A 12,175-nucleotide genomic window follows, 5' to 3' on the forward strand; every position below is an offset into this window, starting at 1 on the left:
GACAAATAAGTCGTGAGCTACCTGACAGCGTTAGTCCAGTTGTTGCCCATATGTCTAAATACCCTCCTAGAGACGTCAGTGCCGTTTAGGAAGAGAATTACCTCAAATGAAAACCAGAAGGAAGACTTTTTTTTTTTTTCTTTTTTTTTTTTTCTTTTTCTTTTTTTTTTTTTTTTTTTCCCCAATCCTTTTCTTGTCCCCCAAACCCACGTTACCCTTGAGGGCAGTAACATACAGAGAAGATTTTTGTAAATTCAGTATCACTTTCCCCCACGACATGACAGGGTGGGGAGGGGTGCGTGGTTGTTTTTTTTTTTTTTTTTTTTTTTTTACCTTCGCTAAATGCCTTGCGTTCGTGTTTGTTTAACAACGAGTCGCTTCGGTAAACAAGACAATCAAAAGAACATTTGAGACTACGTGGATACATTTCTCTGATGCTTGTAGACGCCTGGACACCCAGAGGAGTTGTTGAATGCCTCTCTTTCCGTCTATCCTTTATTTACCCAAATGAACTCCGAGAACGCTTTTAACCGAGGGGAGATTTAAGGTGATAAGCAGCGAACAGGCAGTCTGCACTGCTTGCGTTTCGAACTACAGCCGGCCGCGGAGCAGAAGGGATGGGGTGCTTTAAAGGCTAATTTATTATTATTATTATTATTATTTTTCTCTTTTTCTTCTTTAGAAATCGGAGACCGTTTCGTCTTCCTTGAGTTACTGTTGCCTGCCAGTGCAATCTCATTTAAAACAGTTATTTTAGCCGAAGTCTCGCACCGAGTGGTTTGGCAATTATGTCAGGCTTTGGAGAGTCCTCTATGGTTTTAGGAAAGACTCTACAACCCTTCTCCCACCACTCTAGGCGCTCTCTCACTGCTCTATCTACTCTTTTCAGGAGCCAGCAGTTTTAGGAGCAGCGTCATTTTTAGGGTTATTTTCCCCAGGGGACACAAGAGATTAGGAATAGACGTGCTTCCCTGGAAAAAAAAAAGAACCCCCACATCCACTTTGCGAGCAGTGTTAAAGTAGCTCTCTCTTCTAATGTAGGAGGATTTGGGTTTGGGGGGTTTCCCTTTTTTTTTTTTTTTTTTTTTTTTTTTTTTTTTTTTTTTTTTTTCCCCTATATCCCTGATAGTGGGATCGTTTATTGTTTTGGTTGGGTTTGGTTTTGTTTTTTGTTTTTTCCAGCGTGTATCAAGAATATTAATTAAAATATTTCTCCACCCTCCTCCCCCTACGCCGCGGGGCTCGACTCACGCTGTCCCGCAGCACATCAGCCCGGGGGAAAACTGTACATGGCTAAAGTTGGGGGTGTCAGGGAGGGGGAGGCAGCAGGGGACTCGACCGTAGCTTGTTTCTCCCAAGAGCGACCGCTTGTTCGGTGGGCTTTGGGGTGGGGAGATGTGCGCGGGTGCGTTAAACCGCGGCCATCCTCGCCACCCGCAGTCCTACGGGACCTCGGCCGCTCACCCCCGCTGCCCCAGCCGAGGGGCGATGGCCAAAATGTACCCGCCTCAAATAAACACAAACCCCCAACAGGTACGCGGGGGGAAGATGCGTGCGTGCGTCCGCGTGTGCCCGCGGGCGTCCGTGCGTCCCCACTCCCCCCGGCCGCGCCTCCAGGTCAGAGGGCGGACGCAGGGAAAGAGGGGAGGCGGGCGAAGGGTGGGAACGTGTCCGCGTGACGACACCGCCCCCTCCGCCACTGGGAGGCCGGGCGCGGGTCGGCGGCGGCCAACGGGACGCGAGGCGGGTCCGTGAGTGCCATTGAGGGAGGGCTCGGCCGGGGGGGAGGGAGGGGGGACGAGGGGGGAGTTGGAGAGAAATGAAGTTGTGCTAAAAGGCTTTTAGCCATCAAGAAGTTATTAGGCATTTCTCAGCCGCAAATTAGGGATTCTTCATTAATACCAACCTCGCCCTCGGCCCCCCACCCCATCATACCCCACCCCACCCCTCGTTATGTGAGACGGAGAGCCTGGGAGCTGATAAAGGGGATGGGGAGGCGGCCAATGTCTGTCTGCCCATCGGTGCGAGGAGCAGTGACAGGCGCAAACTTTTCCCCGTGCCATTAATGAGCCAATTAAAGAGTTGGGCTCCTCACCCCAGGAGAGCTCTCTGCAGGCTGCCGGGCTCAGGGATTCAAGGTAGGTGAAAAGAAGATCACAACCCACCACATTCTGCCAGAGATGTGCGGTGCTAGGTTGTGGGTTGCTTCCCCACGGTGGAAAATGAGGAGGGGAAAAAAAAAAAAAAAAAAAGATAACTTGGTTGGAAAAAATGTGATGTTTGGGTGGATTCCGGCTCGGGGCAGGGCTGGGTAGAGCGTGCCTCCCCTGGCTGGGGTGCAGCTGAGGTAGACATCCCCGACCCCAGCCGAGGAATGAGGATGGTAGCCGAGAAGAGGAGAAATTCGAAGGAAATAAAAGGGAAAGGAGAAAAAAAAAAAAAAAAAAAAAAAAAAAAAAAAAAAAAAAAAAGAGAGAGAGAGAAAACAAGCAGAACTACTTCCTGACTGAGAATGTATCCCTCGCTGAGGGTCTGGCAGCGCGGAGCGTGGGGTGGTCTGGCCGCCGCCGCGGTGCCGGCCCGAGGGAGCGCGGACGGGACGGCGCAGCCCCGGCAGCACCAAACCCGGTAACGCCGGGAGCCGGGGACTGCTTTCTGCTGCGCTTTCGTTCTGGTCATGCAGTACACACCTGGGCTGGGAAGTGAGAGGGCTGTGGGAGGAGAGTGCGGGGCAGGCTTCTCCACGGGAGCGCTAGATGGGAAAATACACTTTTTTTTTTTTTCCTTTCCCCTCTGGTGGGAGAAAATACTACACCCGCCGGAGGCTGGTTGTTGATTATTATTTCTCGCGGCTCCGCTGCGGCGCCGTGTACTGGCTCTCTCACTCCGGGACTGCTATTGTCTTCACAGAGAGAGGCTCCGGGGAAGTCACCCAGCGCCCTGGGAGGCAGCCCGCGGCCGTGCGTTTCGGCCCTCGGATTGACAACGGATCACGGGGAAAAAACGGGATTACTATGAACCTCTTCCGAGGAGCTATGCTGCCCGCCTCGAGTAGGAAAAAAACCCAGAAATACATAATTTGGTTGCTGTCTGGTGCTTCAATCTTCTAATTTTTTTTTTTGTTTTTGTTTTTTAATGCTGTTGCTTGGAGTGCTGAGCTGCATTGGATAAATGCCTTTTCCATCTAATTGACTCTGCTTTTCAGAGTATATATAATTTTTTTTTTTTTTTTTTTTTTTTAAAAAAAAAAAAAAAGAACACCTCTACTCTTCAATACTTGTTTGCATTTACACAACAGAACGATTTTTCTGAGTAATGGCCGCGCTCAGAATCACCGCCTGATGCTCCGGAGAGATGAATTGCAGATGAGTTTCCCTTCTACCTTTGGATGAATCTCTGGAGTTTAAATTGTAGCAAGGAAGCGGGAAAAAAACACGATGAAAGAGAAGTCCAAAAATGCTGCCCGGACTAGACGGGAGAAAGAAAACAGTGAATTTTATGAACTGGCTAAATTACTACCCCTGCCCTCCGCTATCACCTCTCAGCTGGACAAAGCATCCATAATCAGACTCACCACCAGCTATTTAAAAATGAGAGTGGTTTTTCCAGAAGGTAGGTGGGAATGCCTATTCGAGTCTATTTTCATTCTGATCCAGGTGTCATTTATCACTTCTACGGTTAAAAAAAAAAAATAAAAAAAATATAAAAAAAGGAGGTCAATCCTTTGTGGGTGTGCTCAGAGACAGGGTGCCCTCCGCTGTCACTTTCCTCTGTTGTAAATACTTTTCCTTTAGTTCCTATGACAAGTTTGGTTGGAGACTTATGGTGCTTTTGTCAACACTTGAAGGCACTGAGCTCTGCTGTATGTTCTGCTTAAGCAAACCCGGGTTTTCTTTTCCCCCAGTCTCCCAGTCGAATGTGCATTCCCTACCAAGCACACGCGAGGCCTAAGAGGGTATGATTCACCCCTATTTATAGTCATTCTGTGAGGACGAGTTAGTATATGGGTAAATATTTACATAAGTCTATGCAAAGTCCTAGAGCCTTAGTTCAGCTCTGGAGGAAAGGTGCAGTGCACAGGTACAGGACACACGTGCAGGCGTGCTCACACCCAGGCTAAATAAGTCGAGCACACTGAATCACATTATCAGTGTGCTGTGTCTCGTTCTGAGGGTCACCAGGGTAGTTCGAGGGCATTAATCGACCTCGGAAAATTTTAGCAGGAGTTTTGCACCCAGACATATTCAGTCCCCCTGACCACCCAGTGCTGTAAAACCCGTGGCCCAGCCTGGACATGATTATTCTCGACAGTCAACTTCACGTTGACTTCCACCGCAGCAACAACCCGCCTGTCTAGCAAAAGAGAACTTAAGTGTCCTGAAGTGTCTCCTGCTTTTAAATAGAATTAGGATCTAAAGCGACCACCTTTGGTCTTCTAGATCGGCTGCCAAGAAAAACAAACAATACAAAGTTAAGAGAGTCAGAATAAAGTTCTTCTGTGTTCTCACTCTATTGATTTTATAAGATGTGGGGGGGAAAATTTTTAAAAATTCACAAACCTTTTATTTAGATCAACTCGATGGAGTTGTGGTCTGTATGAAAGAAAAAGTATCAAGAGCTTTTGCTTTTTTTTTTTTTTTTTTTTTTTCCCTTCCCTGATCTAATGCAAAATTCACTGCATCTTTTGTTGAGAAGTGAGTGTACATAAGAAACAACGAAATACAGCTATGTACCCATGAGTTTTCTATAACTGTATCTCGACTCGGTTGGCCTGTATTTTTTACAAATTAAGAGAGTATATATGGCCTGGTTTTGTTTTTCTCTAGCTTTGATTTGGTGGTTTGAAGGACCTTTTTTTTTTTTTTTTTTTTTTTTTTTTTTTTTTTTTTTTTTTCCTGTTAAATTTGTGGACTACCGGTACTAACTCTACTTTCTAAAACAAATATGCAATGTGGCAGTCATTTGGACGGGGGAGGTAATCCCCTCCTCCTACCCCAGGTTATGGATGAACGTTTATACCTAAAGTCCATGGCAGTTATTTCCAATCCAGTGCATTTTACAATAATTTCTCGAAACAACTTTCCATATCATCGAGTCACTTGTAGTCAAAGAAGGGGTTAAATGAAACCTTTAAAGATAATAATCAAATTCTTCATCCAGCCACTTTCCTCTTATATTTGCTCTGCCACCTTGAAGATCGTTATGCGGGACAGTCCTCTGTTTCAAAGGAGACGGAGTTGTCCTTCATGCTGTCAGCGCATACTTTATAAAAATAAAGCTATTGCAAACCCTGATGCCCATGATGTTCCTAAAAGGATTATTAGCAATGATTTGTCAACTCCTGCGGTCTCAGTAGGCTACCTTTCTGCGTGATTTCGAGCAGGTCTCGTCAATTACTGGTGCCTATGTAGCGGGTTGTTTGATCAGAAGAAGCATATGGTGTTGCTTGTAGGCTGTGAGTAATCACGGGAAGAGAAGAATAGCTGATCTCCGTCCCTCGGTGGCCGCGCAGGATGCCTGAATGCCCTGGGGAACCGTGTGGCGAAGCGCGCCGGGGCCGGGGCCGCTGCCGGCCGCAGCAGATGCTAATTTGAGTGCGGAGGCAGCGGGGGTGGCTGAGCAGGGCTCGGGGGGCTGCGGAGCCTTCGCAGCCTCGTTAAAGGCAAACCGCGTTGGAAAGAAAGGCAGGGAGCAGGCTCGGGAGGGCTCGCCCCTCCGAGGCTCTGCAGCGGGAGGCCCGGCGCCGAGCGGGCTGCAGACCCACGCGGGACCGCCGCCCCCGCATCCCCGGGGCCGCACGTCCCCGCGCAGGGTCGCGGCCGGGGCGCGCTACGAGCGGGGCACAAAGGCCCGAGAGCGGGGGTCGCAACGTGGCGCGGAGCCGGGCGGCTTCCCCGCGCTCCCACGAGGGCTCCCTCTCCCTCGCGCGTACTTCCGAGGAGGCGGGGAGCGGGGCTCGGCTCGGGCCTGGCCCCGCGGGCTTCCCTGGGCTCGCCCGGGCCGCTATTAAACACGAGCCCGGCGCACGCGAGCGGCCTCCCGGCGCTGCCCCTCTGCCTGGCCGTGCGGGAGCCGAGCCCGGGTGATTCTTCACGGGACCCCGGGGGACGCAGTGGGCTTCGGGAACGCGGCGGAGCAGCTTGGGCTTCTGTTGCGGGTGTGTTTGTGCTTGTCCGGCTCCGTATGAGTGCAGGGAGGCAAGAAAGAGGGGGGCTCTTCTGGTTTTCCAATGCCTAATTCCAGAGAGGAAAAAAAACAGAAGTCATCGCTTCTCTGGGAAGGGAGAACAGGTAGTGGCGGCCGGGGAAATGACGCACGAAAAGGACAAGTCTTCTGAACGGAGAAGACAGGGGAGGGATTTTGAATAGATGTAATAACGTTCCTTTCGTTCGTGTTTCTCTGGGGAGGAAGGCGATACAAGCATCGGGACATACCCTATGAGCTGGCCGAAACACTGGAGATGGGTAGCAGGAGGCTCGGGAGCACGGCGGAATGTCGTGTCGGACATTTAAAGAGATCTTGGGGGAGGTCAGGGCAGAGAAACCTTGTCTCCGTAAGGGCGAGCTGCGCTTCCAGAGTAACTCGTATCTTCTCTCCCTTGTACAAGAGCAAATTTCCATCTGCCCAGAGAGAGCTTGCTTGCATAGAGTTGGTTGTAGATAATCACGTACAGAAAGATGTGCACTCCTCATCGCAGCACACACGCCGGGCTAGGGACAGGGCGGAGAGAATCGGTGAGCCCTTGTCGGCATATTTTTATGTCTGAAAGGTCCCCATAGAGAAAGAAGGTGGGTAGATTTCGGGTTCGTTTTGGAAACAAGGGTTTTTCTGAGAGTGAAACGCCGGGAGAGTCACACACAAAATAAGCACGTGGGGTTTCCTTCTTAGCCCCAGACATCTAAACACAGAGCAGTGGCACCGGAAAAACTTGACAAAACGGGCAGAGATTTTTCTACGAGCTCTCGCTCGTTAATGGTTGTACATTTCTCACAAGTTATTGAAACGCCTGGGCTGTTTTTTCTACTCCTAATTCCACTTTATTAGGTCTTAGGCAGATTAAAACTGTCAAGGACGAAAAATGCAAGACGTAGGTTTCTTGCATCGTTTCAGTATTAAAACACTTCTTTCCAGGAGGAGGAAGACATATACCGCTTTTCGGTGATCAAACGGCTTTGGAAAGAGTGAATATCTCCTATTTTTCTGAGGACATTAACGAAGAATTTCGAGGGTTGTCTGTTTGTTTGTTTTTTCAAGCAGGACTTCTTAATAAATTAATTCCTGATTTGATGTTCATTATAAATAAATACTAATATTTCCATTTAACATTAAATCACTAATGGTCAGTAACCCTGGCACGAAAAATACGTAGAAAAGTCTTCAAGGTGTCAAAGGACTAAAAGAATTTTCCGCCAAAAAACCGATGCGGTCGCTATTACTCTTGCGGGGTAATTCTTCTCTGACCTTCAGCAGTATCCAGAAAGGAAGGGAGAAAAAAAAAATAATAAAACCCAATCAAAAAGCCCAGGCGGCACAATACTTGTTGTTGTTGTTGTTTTTATTTTTTTTTTTTTTAATTTAGGAATATTTTAAAGGTCCTATTCTCCATCCGCTACCAGAAATGTAAAAAGGAGGGTTTGCAGTCGGTCCCAGTGGGAAGGGACCGTTTTGGCGCAGAGAGGCGTTTGCTTTTCGAGACAAAAGCAGAGAATCCGTTTACATAAACTTTCGCCGAATCAGGATGGTTAACATTTCAATATTGAAACACTTAACCTTGTTTTATTTTAAAGGGGGAAGAGATCAACAGAAAAAAAAAATCCGTTTCCCACGTGGATAGGTGATTTAATGCTGTTTTTCTTGCTGCAAAGGGAAATGATTGAGCATTAGGTTTCAATGTTTATTTTCTTACAGAAGTTTTTCTCATTTAAGCGGCTGTTTACTCTCCACGCCGAATCTCTGTTTAATTCCAGTTTTGATGTGAACTTAGGACGTGAAGAGCAGAACTAAACTACTAGCGGGATCGTTGAAAAAAAAAAAAAACAAAAAAAAAAAAAAAACCCTCAGATTTATGTTTTAGAAGAAATACTTAATGAGGAGAGCAGGAAAAAGAATCATATTTCCTTTGGAAAGGTACGACCGTTTTTACGTTGGAGAATATTTTTCAACTTGAATATAAAGGGCGTGTGCGTTGGTGCAAATCCTTCCTTCCCCTATTTCTTTGAAATAAGGGCTACTTGAATTTGAGTCTTCTGGAGAAACGAATAAGTAGTTGATGCTCGAAAATGCCCTGACTTTTTCCCTCTCTCTCCAATTTGGACATGGTTCCGTTTGTTTGCATTTCACAGCGCAATTCCGCTACCCTGTGTGTGCCAAAATCCTGGTATTTCTTTCTATAGTGAAAGAGCCTAGGCATTATTTTTACTACCATTTTCTTACCATGGATGTCTGTTTAGTCAACAAGGCTTTTCCTCCCTGCTATTATTATTTTTATAAAGAAAGAGGGATGCTAATTTATCTCTGCTTCAAATGAATACGTGTGATTTACCGAGACAATAAATCTTTACAAAACCTTGCTAATGGCATCCGCAGGCAGTGGAAATGAGCAGATTTTTTTTTTTTTTTTTTTTTTTTTTTTTTTTTTTTGGCATAGTTTATTCTGTTCCATCTGAGCCCTCCGACGGCGACCCAAGTCCTTCACAGAAGCCTCAATTGGACGAGGTTTTCAGTTATCGTTAACCACTGCCTGTTAAATTAACTGGGAAATCAGCTCTGTCTGGCGTTAGGCGATGGCAGAACGGAGCGCTGGCGGCAGACTATTTAATTAAATGGTTAATCGAATCAAGCTAATTCCTCGATACAACAACCAGTTGCCTTTTGGCTTGCCGGTGACTAGGACGTGCAGCTTCTGCTCCCGCGACTCCCGGAACTGTTGTTCGTCATTTTCCCTGGGAGAGGGAGAATGATCGCGTGGGAGATGGAGACTGAGCTGTCCTGCCTCCCTCTTCCCAAACAACTCTCGTGCCCCGCTTGTCCCTTGGTGTTAAGGCGGCGGCAGCGCCGGCGAGGGGCAGTGGGAGGCAGGGAAGGTCCTGCTTGAAGAGCCGCTCAGGGAGGTGACATCTTCGTCCTCCCTGTAGAGAGGCTTTTCTGGGCAGGTTGAACGAAGCCGGTGCCCGGGCCCGGGCCGACCCTCGTCGGCCTGCCCAGCACGGCGGGGGCAGCTTGCGGTGCCGCGGAGAAGGGGCGATGCCCTGAGCGGTGGTGACCGGTGTCCCGCATCCCGCGCCCTCCGTGGGGTCAGCATCCCCTCGGCGCCGGCGGGCGAGGAGCGAGCTGCTGCTCCTCCTTTTTTAATAACCATAGAGCGGCTCTTGAAAGGGCAAAGAAAACGCAGCGAAACAAAAGCATACAGAGACGTCCCCGGGACACGGCCCCCGGAGACAGCGGGGAGATCTGGGAAAGCGGCGGCGGGGGCCGCTGCCCGGAGAGGGCGTTTTGAGGAACTCCTGGAAGAGAAACGCGCGATGGACCTGCTGGGACCCGACTTAGGAAGACTCCCTGCGGCTGCCGCCTCGGGCAGGCTTCCAGCGTTGTCCCACAGCGGCGGGCTGACTCCGAGGGAGCCTCGCATCCTCTCCCTCTGCCCATCCACAGCAATAGGAAAGATTTCCCTGCCTATGGGACCTAATCTCCAAGCCAGCTTCCCTGGGCCTCGCCCTGCCCTGCGGGGCGGTGCGCCAGACAGGGGCAAGCCCCCGGAGGGGTGCCCAAGGGTTTCCCGGCCCCGGAGGGAGCTGGCCTCAGGGTCTGGCCCCCAAAGCAGCGGGTCTGGAGCTCAGGATGGGCTCTCCATTAAGTGTTTTTAAACGGGGGAGTCAAATCGCCCGCTACAGTGAATCCGGATTGCACAGAGGTTTCATGACGGCGAGTCCGCTGGGGAAATCGCCGTAACTGCTTTTAAAATCCGTCAAATCAGCGCAAAGTAGAGGGATCTTCAGCATCTTCTGGCCATCCTACCCCCACCGCCACTCCCGCCCCCCTTTGCTATTGCCAGACAAAGGACGGGGTCGAGATGGGCTCTGCGCTGCAGATGCTCACAGAGGGTCAAGTAACCCGGAGATCAACCAGGGCCAAGGAGCTGCCCTGGCTTCTCGGAGTCTCGTTTCCCTGCGCCTGCCTTCCACCGTCTTTGCCTAGATCAAATTAGAAACGATTCAGGAATCTCTTCCCCCTTCCGTGGGACAGAGGAGCTTCTTGAAACAGTATCGCCACTGGATAGGGACGGTGCCCACCCAGCCCCTGGTTCCGTTGGCTGTCGACATCAAGGCTTTCATCAATCAAAAGATGAGGGGAAGGAAGGACAGGAGCAGGGCAGCGCAGCGCGGCGGGTCTGGCTGCGCGCCCGGCCCGGGGGACAGGCTGGCGCTGTGGAGCGGCTCTCTCCGTGCCGGGGGTGGGCACGGCTGGGTGGGAGAAGGCATTTCACAGGGACCCGCCGGTGTACCGAGGCCATGATGGACGTGCTTTTTGATGTGGAAAACACAATGGCTTTCCACTGGAGAATGCTGAGAGAAACGATGAGTCAGCACGCTTGCTTCGCGCAGGTTCCGCGCTATATAGGTGAAGACTGTTGGGTGACGATGACCGATAGGCTGGATAAAATGTTTTTCTTTTCTTCTCTTTTTTTTTTTTTTTCTTTTTTTTTCTTTTTTTTTTCTTTTTTTTTTCTTTTTTTCCCCCCTCCCTTACAACAGCAGACAATTTCTCGTGACACAAACAGTTTTTCTCAGGGAAAAAAGTTCATTGAGTGAAAGAGATGGTTAGACAGGAGAAAGAGTTTGTTAGGCAGGAGCATATACTCTATATTTTGGCAAGAGTATCAAATTCATTCTGAAATAAAAGCTGATCCATTTTTTAAATTTTTCTTTTTCTGCTTAAATAACACAGCTGAGTGATGCCTTGAGCTTATGTTAGACGGTTGCTCATCATTCATTCGCCAAGAACTGACCTAAATGGTGCCTGTGGGATTAGGTCAATTTTAGTGGATCTACTTCGCCTCATTTGGTTACTAATTGGTTTCTTGTTTTATAAATCGAAATCTCATTTTCAGGAAATTACAAAACCCATGCAGCCAGTCCATGGAGGTAATCCGTGGGTCGGGGGTATTTAAATGGAAATGGTTCTACAATGGATCAAGTATTAAGCAACAGTAAAACTTCCCCTCTGTTTCCGAATGAAATGTGAGCTCGCTAGCTCCTTAGATCCACAATAGATACATCCCTTCTAAGGCTACTTATGTAAATATGATAAACCAGACCGCGGTGGGGGAGGGGCCGCAGGGAAGAAAGCAAATTTTATCTGCTAAGGTTAATGTGGCATAACTTGGAAATCTTCCAAAATAGATTATGTTTTGCTTTGTATTCGGCCACTTTAGCTGGGAAAATCCTTTGCCTAAAAACGATTTAGTTATCCTTCTCCTCACAAAGCTGCTTGTTTCTATTCCAAAGCTATTATGCTGTTGGCTCTCCAAATTACAAGAGAATCTTTAGATCTTGTGTCCAAGCGTAATCCTGGAGCAAAAGGGAGAGCTGATTTCCTTGTTTTGTTTTAAATAGACAATCAAAGGATTTGCAGAATTTTCTGCGGTAGGTCAAGTGCAAGAAATCACAGTTTGCCCCCTCGATAAAAGGAAATTGGATGTTAAAGCGAATAGACGGGGGAATGAGGGGGGAGGGAAAATTAGTGGAGGGGGTCTTTCTCTTATAATCTTTAAAAACAGTATTTAAGGGACATCAGGAGACGCCGTCGATTTGGGAGAGGTTAGGATTGCAACGATTAGAAATAGTCTCCGACCTGGAAGTGCTAAAAACATCTGGGCAGCACAAAGGATAGTCTCATGCGACAGGATTTCAAGAAGCCGGTTCAGGTAGACAAGCGAAAACGTTTAATTATAAACCATGAACAGAGAGAGCCCAGCAGCTCGGGGTTTCCACCTGAACCATGTAGAGGAGCTCAGCACGCCGTGAAGAACCCGCCTTCCCGAGGGAGGTTAACCTGCTACTCCCATGAGCTGTTCATTAACCCGCTGGGGTCGGGTTGTTTTCCCTTTTAGGAGAAGAATAATTAGAGCCGTAAACTTAGATTAATAAGCAACTTAAATCATAGGCAGGCAGTGCAG

The 12,175-nt window shown here is 48.5% G+C and overlaps 1 protein-coding gene across 1 annotated transcript in view; it reads left to right on the plus strand.

Moving 5' to 3' along the window:
• Positions 1-2,027: 2,027 nt before the first annotated feature.
• SIM1 (SIM bHLH transcription factor 1) overlaps positions 2,028-12,175 on the plus strand; it is a 47,332-nt gene continuing 37,184 nt past the window's right edge. Inside the window, exons 1-3 of the mRNA XM_040058912.2 lie at positions 2,028-2,138; positions 2,911-3,051; positions 3,299-3,612. Coding sequence (XP_039914846.1) covers positions 3,438-3,612 — 175 coding nt within the window. The 5' untranslated portion in view covers positions 2,028-2,138; positions 2,911-3,051; positions 3,299-3,437. The remainder of the gene's footprint in view (positions 2,139-2,910; positions 3,052-3,298; positions 3,613-12,175) is intronic.

Source organism: Hirundo rustica, chromosome 3 (assembly GCF_015227805.2).
Source record: "Hirundo rustica isolate bHirRus1 chromosome 3, bHirRus1.pri.v3, whole genome shotgun sequence".
NCBI lineage: Eukaryota > Metazoa > Chordata > Aves > Passeriformes > Hirundinidae > Hirundo > Hirundo rustica.